Source organism: Ovis aries, chromosome 19 (assembly GCF_016772045.2).
Source record: "Ovis aries strain OAR_USU_Benz2616 breed Rambouillet chromosome 19, ARS-UI_Ramb_v3.0, whole genome shotgun sequence".
NCBI lineage: Eukaryota > Metazoa > Chordata > Mammalia > Artiodactyla > Bovidae > Ovis > Ovis aries.
In genome coordinates this window covers 38,900,876-38,916,859 of record NC_056072.1, presented here as the reverse complement: position 1 = coordinate 38,916,859, position 15,984 = coordinate 38,900,876, and the positions used below count along the sequence as shown (strand labels likewise).

At 38.9% G+C, this 15,984-nt stretch overlaps 1 protein-coding gene across 23 annotated transcripts in view; it reads right to left on the bottom strand.

The window, feature by feature from the left end:
• Window positions 1-15,984, bottom strand: part of CADPS (calcium dependent secretion activator) — a 478,855-nt gene that overhangs the window by 106,471 nt on the left and 356,400 nt on the right. For 10 of the 23 annotated variants that reach the window (XM_060402260.1, XM_060402266.1, XM_042236640.2 and 7 more), the window contains 3 exons: window positions 11,843-11,944; window positions 10,575-10,638; window positions 10,062-10,185 (listed from right to left, as the gene is read on the bottom strand). In XM_060402260.1, the coding sequence (XP_060258243.1) occupies window positions 10,062-10,185; window positions 10,575-10,638; window positions 11,843-11,944 (290 nt within the window). Of the gene's footprint in view, window positions 1-6,753; window positions 6,772-7,641; window positions 7,711-10,061; window positions 10,186-10,574; window positions 10,639-11,842; window positions 11,945-15,984 lie in introns of all 23 variants that reach the window. The other 13 variants (XM_060402259.1, XM_060402264.1, XM_042236627.2 and 10 more) reach the window with 3 other exon arrangements.

The window sequence follows — 15,984 nt, the reverse complement described above, 5'->3', positions numbered from 1 at the left end:
TCTTTCCCTCCCTTGTAGTTCATTGCTCACACAGCATTCACGGTGATCTTCATACAGCACACATCTGAACCTATCATACTCTTGCTCAAAAGCCTTTAAGAGATTCCCTACCACGCCTCCCCCCAGTCCCAAGAGTTATACCTTCATAACAAAGACTCAACTCTTCTGTTGATACCTCTGCTTGAGCTCTTATGGTCCCTGACTAATAGCATGTTTGTCTTTCCCTGTACCCAGTGAATTCTGTATTTCTGGGGACTAGTACAGTACCTGGTCCAGAGCAGGAAATCCTCAGTGGATCCAGCCCAATGGTGTGCTTTCTTGGAAAACCAAATATTCTGTGGTTGCAATATGCATAAATACTATACAGGCAACTTTCATCTCTTAGCCAAAGTCCCTGGTTATGGAGCAAATGCATGTAGCTGAATTGCTGAATAGCAAACATTGTTAACTTCTACTTGCAAACCAGAAAACAACTTCAGGTATTTTAATGCAATGAAAAGTGATTTAAGATAATGAAAAATCTTTGTATTCAAATTAAAATATATCCACAAGAAAGAAACAATGCTATTGAGATATATATATACATACACACACACAAAGATATATATATACACACACACACATACATATATATATATATATATATTTTGTCCCTCCAATTTGCTATCTTTGTATCCAAGGTCAGGCTTGTCCTCGAGACTGAGCTGTTGTACCTAAGAACAGTAAACTTAATTCTAGAGAGACACAGTAGTGGACATTTGCTATTCTTGTATGTGCAGTTGCCTTGCTTAGAATTGCCTCTCTTCTACTCTATGCGGCTTTAGTGGGAATGTCAAGCAATGAATCCTAAATAGGAGCAGCCATGTGAGCCAAGATGGGGCAACCATAACACCCCACGTCATCATGGGTATTATGACTGGCTCAGGGACTAACACATGACCCAAGCCTGGCCAATAAGAGTGTTCTCTGGAACTGTATTCAGTTTCATAGAGAGGAAACCTCTTTTTGCCTCATGCCTCAGCATCTGGGATAAAAACCTGGTGCTATCTGTGGCTATTTTGGCCCCAACCCCTGCTATCATGACAATCACATTAAAGAAGACTGTCAGCAGCTGGAGCGATCAAGACACACTAAAAGCCTTTATTTCTGAGTCCAATCCCTCCATGCATTTCCTAGCTACATGGGCCAAAAATGATCTTTTCTTGCTTAAGCTATTTACGGTGGTGGTGACTGTTTTCGAACACTTGCTCTAATAAGGCTACTTATTTAATAGTACTATTAAATATTCACCCAGTCCCCAAATAAACTTTCACTTATATGGTCGTGGGTGCTCTAGGACAGACTCTGGGACGTCTGGATGGATGATGAGCAGGTCTTCAGCAAGGCCGAAGAACATCGCAGGCAGTTCTTGGGGGACCAACCCTGGGCGCCATGCATCAAGGACCCCAGCCCAGGTGACATCCCTGTGTGTGGCATCCCTGCAGCATCCTGCATCTCCCTCCACAACACAGTCTCTAGATGAAATCACTTGTTTTATCGCCTGTCCTCTCCCTGAGAAGTTTATTGGGAGCTGCCTGAGGGCAAGGGACCTGGGCTGCTTTTTCTCACAGCTCCCTTCTCTGGTGCCTGACCCAGCTCCTGGAACTCAATGGGTATTTAACATATGTGGAACTATATTGTAACATTTTCTTTTGAAATTTATGATAAAGAGATAAATCAGCTGCTTCCTATAGTCCACTGAAATTCAAACCACAGCCCCTGCCTCACGGCTTCATCATCAGTATGTTAGAAACGCAGATTTCCATGCCCTGTTTTAGACCTACCAAATCAGAATGTACGTTTTAACGAGATCCCCAGAGATTTGTATAAAGATTAAATTTTGAGAAGCACTGCTTTCTATTCCATTTCTGAAATCAAATAATATGTCTATATTGTACATTTGGATTTGGGGGTTTCCTTTTAAATAATAATACACCAATAATGACATAATTTTATGTTTATAGTAATATATATAAAACTTTGTCTTTATAGATAGATAGTATCGAGGGCTTATTATGTACCAGGCACTGTGTTAAGAGCTCTGTTGGAAATGTATGTTTTAACCTTTGCAACAACCCTTGGAGAGGAGGAAACATTATTAGCCCCTTTTACAGAAAACAAAGGGGCTTCCCAGGTGGCGCTAGTGGTAAAGAATCTGCCTGCCAATGCAGGAGGCATAAGTGAGACGCAGGTTTGATTCCTGGGTTGGGAAGATACCTGGTGAAGGAAATGGCAACCCACTCCAGCATTCTTGACTGGAGAATCCCACAGATGGAGAAGCCTGGTGGGCTATGGTACACGGGGGCGAAAGAATTGGACATGACTAAAGCAACTTAGTACGCATGCACAGAAAACAAAAGTGAGACTTAAATAGGTTAACAACTAACTGGAACCAAGACTGTGTGATGTAAATTTTTGACATAACAGATCCTGAGTGTTCAGGCTGGTCCTGGGAGACTTTTCTTGGAGCTGTGCATTTAGGATTCTGGTGTATGGACTCTGGAATCCCTCAACTGTCACACTAGAAACCAGTTACTAGATCATGAGTGGGGACAGTATCTCTTGGCTGAAAGACATGGCAGCCTGGTGGTGGTGGTGGGGGTCAGTGTGGGGGTGGGTGAGGGCCCTAAAGAGTGTGCAGGACCCCAGACAAGAGCTGCTCACTTGCCCATCTTATTTGGAAACAGGCTTCTTTTCTCTATGCCTTGGTCTCCCCATCTATCAAATGGTGGTTTGGGATTAAGTGATTGAGAAACCTCTTCTAATTTTATCACTAACAATCACAAGTCTTTCATAGTATAGAAGTTGAAAGTGTGGGCTTGGAATTAGGTTCATGTTCAAATTCTGTCTCTACAACTAACCAGCTGTGTGCCCCTGGGCAAATTATTTAACATCTCTGTTTCATTTCTCTGCATTTCAACAGACAACAGTGATTTTTTATTTCATGGAGTATAAGAGGCCCATTTTAACATTTCTGAAATTGGATGTATCTTACATTTGATGGTGTGTCATAATTTAGTTGGCAGCATTATTTTATTCTTAGGATTACATAAATTAATGGTGCATCTTATAATTGATGCCTTTTAGATTCAATGAAATATGGTAACAAAATACTTATAGAATGTTGTGAAAATTAAATGAGATATGCATGTATCTACTTAGCACATACTAAATTCTCAATAAATGACAGTTGTTATCGTGATCGGCAGCATGTCTTTTTGTTCTGGGAGAAGAGATGTCAGTTTCGTATTTATTGATTCATGGCATATTTTTAACACATCCTCTCTTCCTCCAGGATCTTCCTTGGTGAGAGTGTTTGAAACATGTTTCTCCCTGCCCTCCTCACTTTTCATAAAGTATAGATGAGATACTAGTCTACAGGATAATTCTGGCTTGGAAACCCTGGTTTATGTATCACTGAAACAAGAAAGATGAAAAGATAAACCTTTACTCCCTGGTGTTTAAGACAGGAAGTATTAGATGGGCCTTGTTTTAGGAATTTAGGATGGCCTGGATCTTGCTGGGATGGGATTTACCCTCACTGGTCTCTTGGGTGAGTGGCTCCATACTGTGTGCTGTTGAGTGTCACAAGCTTGCTTGTTTCTTTTTTTCTTCTTCAACTGGACTCAGACCTATAAGGCTTGATGGAAACAGGGAAAGATACAGAACCTCACTACTACAGAATCTGCCTGAAAGTCCTTTGGATAAATCTGACTTGCTCTAGAAGGTTTCTGTCATTTGGGAAGAAAAGAAAAATCCTCAGTTCTCTGACAATCTCAGGGGATCTCACTGCCCTCAGGAAGACTTCACAGGGGAAAGATTCTGGCAATGATCTGGGCCCAGAAGACTGCTCTGACTTTGGTGGTTTTCCTGAAATGAAAGTTGTAAGTAATTTTGAATTTATCCACTGAATGAAAGGGTAATATCCAAATGCTATCCTGCTGGCTGGAAAGGCTGAATGGAGGAAGGAGACCCCTCCCCCACAATAAAAGGAAAAAAAAAGCATGGTGTTTGATGACCCAGAAAGATGTTATGGGGAGGGAGGTGGGAGGGGGGTTCATGTTTGGGAATGCATGTAAGAATTAAAGATTTTAAAATTTAAAAAATAAAAAACTAAAATTTAAAAAAAAAAAAAAAGAATGATGTGGGTTCAAATCCTGCTGAAGAATGTCATTTATCCTTTCCAAATCTCAGCCTTCTCAACTGTAAGAAGGGCAGTAATGAAACCTTCTTGATAGGACTAAAGTAACAAATGAATCAGATCCTTCTTATTAAGTCCTTAGCACAGTGCTTGGGCCCATGGGTACGCTGTCTGTCTGTCTAGCTATATATCTATCTATTTTGCAAATCCTTGCTGTATTTGAAGGAAAAATTATACAAGTATTTAGCCGAGAACTGAGGCAAACCAGCAACAGGTGTGTAGACTTTCTCAGAGATTTGCTGGGTTCAGAAAGTGTGACGGTTTGAATGGAAATGTATTTAAAATAATAGAATTCATTTGCGGAAGTCACAGCTTTTCTTTCATAGAGTAACAGCCTTTTACATCTCTCTCTCTCTCTCTTTTTTTTTTTTTTTTGAGATACTGTAATTAAACTGAACATGCAATTTCTAATAATGCTCCCCGACAGAAAGCATAAGTCCACCAAAATGCCATCTGTAGAGTCTCGGAGCCTCACAAAGCACAGTCTGACTGCGGGCTTCAGCAGCTGTTTGCACCTCAATTTTTGTATGGATAACTCCAGTTGTGCCTGGCCACCTCCACACAGTTAGTTTTGCACACCCATCCATGTATTCACACTTTGTTCACTCTAAGGAAACTGAAAAGGTAGGGGGAGGGTAAAAATAAAAGATGTAAAGATCAGGAAAGAAGTGATTATGGTTGTGATTACAGCTGAGATCTACTTTGCTTAGAAGGGGCCTGGGATGTACCAAGCTTCAAACCCAGCTCTGCTGCGATCTTAACTTTCAGGTCCACTTTCACCTCTCCCTCCTCCTCAATCTGTTTTCTCTATCTCTGCTGGTATGGTTTTTCTGGAGTGCAAATCGCGAAGCTGCCCTCTTGCTTAAAGAGCCTTATTGGCTCTCCGTCACCTTTGGATGGGAGACATGTGGAATTTTTCCTGTGAAAACTCTCTGCAAAAATTGATACAGATTCCAGGTGCAGAACCCAGGGACCACGAGAGACCATCTGAGCTCTGTATTATGGAGGTACAGAGAGCTCTCATCTGCTGCCTCTGTTGCCATCACTGTGCCCACTCCTGCTGTTCTTTCAGCCTGTTGTACAACCACACTGAGTTACACAGTAGTTCAGAGTATGGCCTCTGCCTGACCTCAGACTCTGGCTCTGCACTCAGGCTTCTAGGAACATGTTATTTAACCTCTGCATATCTTAGTTTGCTCATGTCTAATATGGGAATAATAGTAGTAGCTATCTCATAAGAGATTTTGAGGTTTAAATGAGTGAATACATATAAATTACTCAAGGGTCATCGCTGGCGTGTAATACACATTGAATAAGCTTTAGCTATTTTTATTAATGGTATGGTTTTATGTATTTGCATATATTACTCTCTTTAGCTAGGATGCCTCTCCACTTTTCCATCCCATCTCCTTTTCACTGATTCTATTTCACCTTTCAAGATGTAGTTCAAACTTGCCATCCCTGCCAAGATTTCTATGGCTTTCCAACAATGCCCTCTCACACACAACTCTACCCATTAGTATTGCTGAGCACAGAATTTGTAATTTACATTTAATTACCCATTGACACATATGCTCTATGAGGGTGTCAGCTGTTTCTTCTTGTTTACACAGTCCCTGGTTTTACCATTGTACCTGGCACATGGCAGGCTCCCACTAAGCACCTGTCGAATGAATGAATGAGTGAATGGATAAATGAACATCTTCCCTTCCAGGGAGAGAAGAGCTTATATGTCTTGAACATAGGTTTGTGAGTCTTCAAATACTTATTACTAGCCTAGTGCTTGGCACGTGCTCAAAAAAGCTTTCTGAACTGATCTGAAACACATTCAACTTTACTCAGATGATAATTATCTTTGGAGAAGTCTTTAGACCTTAAAACCATGATCTATACTACATATTTTTTCAAGCTTTCCTCAAAATAGACTCAGAAGTTTGGGAACCAAACCAGAAGAAAATTGCCATAGCCAGAAAACTTTTAAGGGCTTTCCTCTCATGAAAATTCTAGAAATGGCCCCTTTAGCCACCTGTGTGTACACCCTGCCCCATCACATGGTACATACAAGAACAACACGGAGACGATTCCTCTCTGCCTTGGCTGATAAACATTCATCAAAGAACACAAACTTCTCAATAGAGCAGAAAACAGGAAAAAGAAATGAAAAACAAAAAGGAAGATTAGTTTGCTTCAGTCACTTTAAAAAGAAAAAAAGTACATGAGGCCAAATCACTGGAGTCCTTGAAGCCAAAGATGAAATGAAGCTCCACAGCAAACCATAGTTCTGTCCCTTCGAAGCTTATGCCTTTACAGAAAGTCTGCTCTACAGAGGTCAACATCTCGTGGGCAAGAAATATAGTGAGACAGCACAAATTAACTCCTTAATCTCATTGCAACTCCGCATCAGTCTTTGGGAGTACACACGTTAAGGAGCTATTAAGGAACAAAAACAGAAACAAAAACTAAATATAACTCAACAGTCCTGACAGTTTATAATGCATATACAATGGGTTCACCTGCGTCCTTTTGATTCTCTATTTGAAAGAGAAAGCACAACAAGGAGAGAAGAGAGAGAGAAACAAGAACACATATGCAGGATTAATGAGCAAGTGAACCAAAATGCCCCCCATTTATGTGTGATACATGATATTGGAAAGAAAAAGTTGCCCTTGAGTTCCCACCGCCCGGAAGTGTGGGGGCCAGCAAAAAAAGGCTCCTTCACAGAGGTGAAAAATGCTGCACAAATAGAAAATTAGTGAAATTAAGTTTTAATGTGAAATCAAGCTATGAAACATACATGAACTCTCCAAGTGACAATTAAGTCATATGTTCTAGCCAGAGCTTAGAGGACGAGGACAAGTTCAAATCTTCAGAAAGAACAAGGAAAAGCTTCCCAGCTTGCGCGAGAACAGACAGGAGGCATATAAGAGCTCATTTTACATAGAAAGGACCACTTGTGCGATCTTCTACCCACAACAGTTCAACATCTTAAACATGGAAAAGAAAGCACGGTTTTGCCCCAACTGTCCTTTTCCTGACACCTAACACATGGCTCCCCGCCTAGCTGCTATCTTTTGATTGTGTACCAGTGACAAGCACTTTACAAATTGGGGTTACACACAAGCAAAGTAAAAATGCATTCAGGTCACAGACAGAGAATAACTGAAAAACTTACAGACAAATCTGAGTTCATCACAAACAAATGGCTTAATTGTCTAACCTGTGTTAGGCTGATAAAAAGTGACTGGACTTCTCACATTGGGTTTCACAGACAGAATCAACAGACAAGCCAATGCTAAAAAACTTGAAGCAAGGAGAGTGAGTTGATTTGGATCTGGATTTTCTTGAAATAATGAAAACAGAAAGAGTGAAGACAGCATGGCGAGGAGGTGGTAGGTACTCACGAATGGTTAAATCCATCACTTGGGAGGCCAAGCAGAAGACAGGATGCTCATACATTTCTCTCTTTTTCCCTATAAAAGAGGATTTGGGCATGCAAGAGGCTTAGGTCAGAGGTCAAGAGGTTAAAGGTCATAGGTTAGAGGAAAACGTTACATTAGCTCAAAGGAAAATAGCCACAGAATATTTTGGGATAAACACAGGATAAAAGAAAAAAGGAGTATCAAAATTGGAGATCTACTGGATTAACCATTCAGCATGCCGTGAGTCACGAGAGAGATTGTGACCATGATTTTACACGTCTCTTTAGAATAATTTGCAAGAATACAATGACCGAAAACATCATGAATAAAGGGAAACAGAATTTCATTGATTGAAGGCTCCAAGATACTAAGGATTTCAGACTTTAGTATCTAAGGCTCTTGAGGTATTTCTTCATAAACATAGTCTCCGGCAATATTACTATAACTTCTTTCCAACATTCTCAGGGAACTAAGCTATTAATGGTCACAGAGAAGCTCAAATGTCAAGATTTCTTTTCTGGGGGTAGGATCAGTACCTTGTAAAAGAAAGTTGACTGGTAGTAATATCTTTAAAGCTGCCATGTCTCAGCCTATGGTGGACTATGTTCATGAAAGAAAACCTGATACATGCAGCCAGAGGATGTTGGGTTGTCTGAATTAACAATCCCAGCATGCTTTGAAATTGGCGTCACAGCCACTTTTGCAGAGGTAAAGTCAAAAAGTGGCTGAGCCAATCACGGACAAGGAAGGAGAGAAGCGGAAGAGAGCAGGTAGTGTGGAATGAGGTACTTCTCTGACAAGAGAGTTGGAAAAAAAAGACTGATTTCTCCAAAGAATCCCCAGACCTAAAAGTCACAGTGCAAAAGATAATTAACACAACCAAGAAGAATTGAGGCACAAAAGGAAATTACAGACCAGCTGATCTACTTTGGAAACGAATGCATTTTTACTTACAGATCTTAAAGTTTGTTTTTGGATATATTTATCTGAAAGAAGAGAGCAGATCTTACCAAAAGACTAGTCATAGCTAGACCAAGACCTACGTACGAGTCAGCGGACAAGGCAACCGAACGTTTCTTGATCCCATCCCATCTCTGGCCTGGCCTAGAATTATTAGGTCCCCAGTTGACTTTAACAAATACAACCAATCATTATGTCCTGGCAAGGTAAATGCTGGAATCAGTATTTGCTAATATAGCCCTTTAACAATCTACTTGTTCCTCTATTTTTGTCACTCATTACCAAGCCAAGAGTTGATCATCCTTTTAGTGCCCAATTCTTAAGTGTTTCTCCCTGGATGCATAACAATGAATTCATTACCACTGGTACACAATTTGCATTGTCAGACAGACAAAATTGAGAGAGGGAGGACATGGAATGTACAGAACACTGCGAATTTGACATGATCTTAACCTAATTCTCTAAGGAAACAAGAACTTTAGCAGGGTAAGTGATGGGGCTTTAGTAGTTAATTAGGTCTCTCTCTTTGTTTTATTTTTTTTCCAGTCATGTCCTGAAGGCAGACAATGAGTATTTGCTGGATTGATTGGGTGTTTCACAAGGGAGAGAACATCGGATTCCAGAATGCGGACACACTGAGTTTTGCACACAGAACTTCCACATTTACACACTTACACCACGGGTCAAGTTGGGTGTGGTTTTCAAATCACCCTATAGCAGCCAACAGGGTAACAATGAAAAGTAATTAATACCTTTTCAAATAAACAGGTCCCAAAGAACCATATCTTCTCAAGTAGGGTGGACTCAAAGTGCCTTTGGACGATTACTTGGTCATTAGTGACCACATCCCTAAAACCTGAAAGGGGAGTGATAACAACCATCCTAGGTTTGGAGTAACAAGATTGAACAAGATCTATAACAAACCAGGAGCCATCAGAGACAGTGGAACACTAACCTGCCATCAAGTTTGAAAAGCTACCAAGAGACAAGATATGTTCAAGGGGCAAGAAAGAGTTAAGCAAAATCTTGATGTTGCTTTATTCAATTCTTGTTTTACTTCCAATGCAATCAACAGTGGACAACAAACTGTTTAGTTTTCCTCTATTTAAAGAAGGTAGCCATCCTACAGAGCTCTTTCATAGAAAAACATTAGCCACAGAGCAAAGTTAGGGCCAACACCAACTCTTAGAAGGATCTTAGTTGTCCTATAACATCCTATATTCAACATCTTTTTCTACAAAGACTGTTTCCTGAGCCCCTGTTCTTGAATTCATTTATGTGGCCACAGCCGAGGAAGCTATCACATTTCAAGTGTTTTCAAATTTCAGCTTAAATATAGAGATGGGCCACTATTTTCTGGTGCCTGTCAGGAAAGAGAAAGATGTCCCCAGGGAGGCATACCAAAATTTAAATTAAAAACTGGGGGCAGAAGGGGGTCTTACCTTCGATTTTGGCATACTCTGACAGTCGAGAATAGTTGACTAAAGCAGCTTGCTCTAGACATTTACGGATGACTGCTTTTACCTCCTCCTGTGGCACTGGGGTTACAATGTCTTTCATCAAGACCTACAGGTGGAAAAACAAGGCTCTTAAAACGGTTCAATGATATGTGTTACCCATTTATACTTAAATAATTCAGTTTAAAATTAATTGTGAATGCCTCTTTGCAACTTAATATTGATCATGCACCATGGTTAGAGACAAAATAAAAAACTCCAGTGCACAGTTGGGCTGTCAAAGCCTGTCCATGATTCATGGAAAGGTTAGGAGCATATCATCAGTATATCTTAACTCTTTGAGAGGCTGGCAGTTTTCTCATATTTATTCTGATATTTGATCAATGGTAAAAAAAATCTTCTGAAAATGAGAAACTAGGTCATTCAACCACAATATTTCATCACAGTGATGTTCATGTCTCTGTGTACATGTCATCTGTCTTTTACTTTCATTCTTACCCTTTCCAAGAGTGAGAGGGTAGCTTTCAAAGCACCTTCAGGTCGACCAAATGGAAAGCAATACCTAAAACAGACAGAAAAACGTTCAGGTTGCCGAATCAATTGCATTTTAGCATGAAATATGCTATAACTTGATTCCTATGGCAACTCTCTCTGAGGAACAGAGAATGCTTTTTGTCACGTTGTGTTATGTTAATCTGAATTCACACCATATATGTGTGTATATAATGTATATATATGTGTATGTGTGAATAATGACTAAAGAGAGACTCTGCAAATGTCTGCAACAGAAAAGAGTATTTCCAGTGATGACATAAGGTTCTGTTTAGATTTCTATTGTGAAGGAGAACTCTTTGTTAGCTCAATTGTGACCTTATATATAATTATTGAGACTGGCATTAAGAAATAGTTTTAGTTGAAACAAGCTAAACTTCAAACACACCTAAATCCCTAGAGGATTAAGATAGGAAATACAAGAGTATATTTTGAGCAAATTCACGATTCTGCTAATTGTCTTGCCTTGACTGTAGTTTTTAATTGCTATTTGATCTTTTGTTACTGGCAATGTATCTTGCATAGAGTGTACAACCAGTAAGGATTTATCCAGGGTTGTGTTTTTTTTTTTTTTAATGTGTATCACACACAGATTTTATTTATTTTTGCTGCACCACACGGTCTGTGGGATTTTAGTTCCCCAATCAGGGATTGAACCTAGGTCCACAGCAGTGAAAGCCTGCATCTTAACCACTGTACCATCAGGGGAGTCCCTATCGAGGAGGTTTTTTCACGATACAGATAGTTCTAGTGACCATTTCGGGCAGTCATAAGCCTTGCAAGACACTTCCTCATGGTACATAGGGAGCAGGACAGCTTATACAAAGAGGGCTTTGTTCTTTTAGTGGAAATAAAATGACCTTAAGATTTCTAAGTCTCCTGAATATTAGCAAACTCTGTCTTGGTTGGCTTTTTCACTTGTTATTTCAAGTTTTTTTTAAAGTATAGCTGGTTTTCAACATTGTTCTAGTATCACGTACACAGCAAAGTGGTTCAGTTACATATATATATATTTTCTTCTCAGATTCATTTCACTTACAGGTTATTATAAAATATTGAGCTTAGTTCTCCATGCCATACAATAAGTCCTCATTCAGATGTTTTTAAATATCCAGTGTGTCTCTGATAGATTTATAGTTTTAGAAAATCAAGCCCTTAATTTGCCCCTCCTCGGGCTCATCCTCCTAAAAAGCCCTTTAACCCCAGCTCCTTACCTAAAATGTGTAATCTGATTTTCCAATAGAACCCGGAGCCTCTCCTTGATTTCTTCAAAACGTTCCTTTTCTTCAACAGTCACAGTTCCAATTCCATCAGGCCTGAAAGGAGACATGTCATGAGGTGATGGGAACCTCATATGCTGACACCATCAAATCAAATCTCTAGCAGGAGGAAACTGTCCATTTTAGAAGAACAACTACAGTGATCGATGTGACCTTAGGAGAAGTCCCGCTTCTCGGTGCTGGTGACTAGAGGGGATGGGGTACGCTGAGGTTATCATTTGGAGACATTTGCAGAACTGTCGCTCATTTATTGTGAAATGGTAAAATGTACAAAGTGGTGGCTTGCAGGTTAAAGCAGCTTCTAGATCTTTTCTGTTTGGATCACAGCTTCTGAAAATTTTGAACTGCTTGCCACATTTGTTTTTTTAATTAGGAAAGTTTTATAATACAATTCTCTTAGAATTTGGAACAACTGGCATTAAACTGGCAAGGGGCAGAAACAGCTTCTCCCTTGGCTGTGGCAGGTCGGTCTTCTAGTCCACATTTCTACTTTATGTTACCTGAATCTCTTGCAGGCACTTAGGTTTGAGACTCCTGAATTACACACACAAACTCCTATGAAAACCAGGTGCCCTGTAAGTGTCTATCTTTCCCAGAGCTCAATGCTGATAAATGACTCAATTTCCATAATTACAGATGTTCAGATTAATTTAACCACTTATATAGAAACTAAAGAACAAATTACAAGACAGTGTAGAAATTATAAGACCTTTATGAAAGAAACTGAAGAAAACAGATGGAAATATCTTGTGTATTTGGACTGGGAGATTTAATATTGTTAACATATCTATACTATTTAAGTCATCTATATATTTTATGCAATCCCTATAAAAATTCCAATGGAATTTTTTTTCATAGAAATCCTAAAATCTGTAAGGAACCACAGAAGCCCCAACTAACCAAAGCAATTCTGAGAAGGCAGAACAAAGTCAGAGGCATCTCAGTTCCTGAATTCAAACTATAAAACTGCAGTAGTCAAAACAGTGTGGCACTGGTATAAAAACACACATACAGACCAATGGATCAGAAATAAACCCTCGCACATACGGTCAAGTAATACTTGACAAGGGAGCCAAGTGTAGTCAATGTGGAAAGGACAATTTCTTCAATAAATGGTGTTGGGAAACTGGATGTTCACATACAAAAGAATGAAGTTGGGCCGTTATCTTAGAACACTCACAACAAAGAACTTGAAATGGACTAAAGACCCAAAACTGTAAAAATCCTAGAAGGAAATATAGAGGAAAAGTTCCTTGATACTGGTCTTGGCAATGATCTTTTTGAATATGACACTAAAAGCACAAACAACAAGAGCAAAACAGACAAGACAAAAAAGTGACACTTTAGCAAACTAAAAAGCTTCTCCATAGCAAAATGTACAGACAGTCTATACAATGAAAGGAAATATTTGCAAACCATCTATGTGATAAGGGGTTACTATTCAAAATACAGAAGGGACGCATAAAAAAACAGCAAAGACCCCAAATAATTTGACTGAAAATAGGCAGAGGACATAGACATTTTTCCAAAGAAGACATATAAATAGCCAGCAGGTACATGAAAAGATGCTCAACATCATTAATCTACAAGGAAATGCAAATCGAAACTGTAATGAACTATCACCCCACACCTGTCAGAATAGCTGTTCTCAAAACAAAAAGACAACAAATAAATGCTGGTGAGTCTGTGGAGAAAAATGAACCCCTGTGCACTGCTGGTAGGAATGTAAACTGACATAGCCACTATGAAAAACAGTGTGGAGGTTTTTCAAAAATTGAAAATAAAACTGCCATGTGATCTAGTAATCCCACTTCTGGGTATATATCTGAAAAAAGGAAATCACAGTCTTCAAGATACAACTGCACCTTGTATTAACTGCAGCATTATTTACAATAGCCAAGATAAGGAGACAAGCTAAGTTGGGTATTGACAATATTATCGACTCAGATGAACGGAAAAAGAAAATGTGACCTATACAAAGTAGAATATCATTCAGCCACAAAAAAGAAGGAAATACTGCTTTTGTGACCACACGGATGGACATTGAGGGCATTATGCTATGTGAAATAAATGAGACAGAGTAAAATATACAGTGATATGTGTATGATAAACACATATCACTTATATGCAGTATCAAAAGAAGCTAAACTCATAGCAAGAGAGAGTAGAATGGTGGTTGCCAGGGTTGGGGAGTGAGTGAAATGGGGAAATGTTGGTCAAAGGGTAAAGCTATAAGAGGAGTAAGTTTTGGGGATCTAATATATCCTATGGTGATTATAATGAACAGTACTGTATTACTTACTTGAAAGTGTTAAAGTAGATTTTAAATGTTTCCAACACACACACAGAGACCCACAGACACACACAGTAAGTATAGGAGGGGATGTAGGTGTTGATGAACCTTATTTCAATAATCATTTTAAAATGTATACATGTATCAAGTCATCACATTGTACATCTTAAACTTACATCGTATGTCAATATCTCAATAAAAGCAGAAAAAAGAACAAACCACATAGGCTATTTTTTGATCTTACTGAACTGCTGCTCATTTAATAAAAAAGAATGACCCAGCATAAATAAGTGAATTTCAGTTTAGTCCCAGTATTCTCATGTTTCTGAATCACCAATAGGTTCACACACATTTTCCTTATTTCCTCTGGCCCATTCAAGTTGAGAATACAAAGGAAGGCTGCATATTTATAGCCCAAACTTATCTGTGCCAAATTAGACGTAGGATAATCTGACCCATTCAAAGTCTTCAGCTACCCAGATCTTGTAGTGACTTGTTTTGACTACTGGCTGAGCCAGTTTGCAGATTGGTGCGTCACCATGAAACTTCTATTGGAACATTCTTCAGTTTGCAAATGCAAGTCATCTTGAGACCAAACAAATGGTCTTATTTATAGGCCTTCTCAAGGATCCAGCAGAAGTTGGGAAAATCCTGTATACTAGACCAGTCTGACTGCACAAAAGACTTGGCAAATGATAGCAGTGTACCTCCTGTTAGGGGTTTATTGGTCAGCTTCCCTTCTTTTTAAGTACTAAAAATGCCCTATTTGAAAAAAGAAAAAACTTCCTCTCCCCCATTTTGTGGAAAATATCCGTAACAGTAAAATCCTATACTGTGCATTTACTCACACCCTCCTGAACTTAAGTAGATGCAAAACAGTAAATACCAGGTAGGCAGTTTGAATCTATACATGTGCCCTTATTTTTAAATTTTCAGAAAAATCTCAAATGTTAATTTATGAAATTAAAAAAAATTGTTTTAAGCATGAAATGCCCACAAATCTGTAGTTAAACCTCAGGATGAATTCATTGGCCCCACAAAATACATGTGACACTTTCTGTAGTAACATCTCATGGGTGTGTTATAATCTAAAACTTCCTTTGGCTATGGCTTTTGGATTTTGTTTACACAAAATTCAGCTTGCTAATGCACTGAATACACATTTATACAGTTGTTTTGTGTGCATACCTACAATCAGTTTGGGAAAAATTGAGCCATTTTAAGCATTTTGTTTCTTAGTGGGGAATTAAGCCAGAGAAAAATGCTATTAAATATAAGGCACAATTCAGAAAGGAGTTTACAGATCACCTAGAAAAGCCTGAAAACCATTTCACAAAGGCAGCCAGAGATGTCTACGGCCGTTACTAGGAAATCAACCTCTGTGTGAAGAATATCATTCCTTCCTTACCCAACAAGCCTTCTAAGGCAATCAGGTAATTAGGAAGCAGCTCTCAGATTTGTGTTTGAGATGATAAAAACTGAACATTTAGTATGTGCCTGGCTTTCTTGTAATTCTCACTATAAATGGCATTATGAACATAACATTTCTGATGCTTTCCCCCTTTTGTTTTAATGATTCACATTTATAATTATTAAATGTATCAGATGGCAGCTTCCATGTCTCCTTGGACTACTTTGTGAGCACTGTTAATCTCCCTATTCAAAAAGGTAAACAATGAAAAATTATTGTTATCTTTTCTTAAATTTGCTTCTTAATCACCTATGCCAGTGTGAACACTTTCATTTTAAAATAAATGAAACAAACTAATCTATAATTCATTAT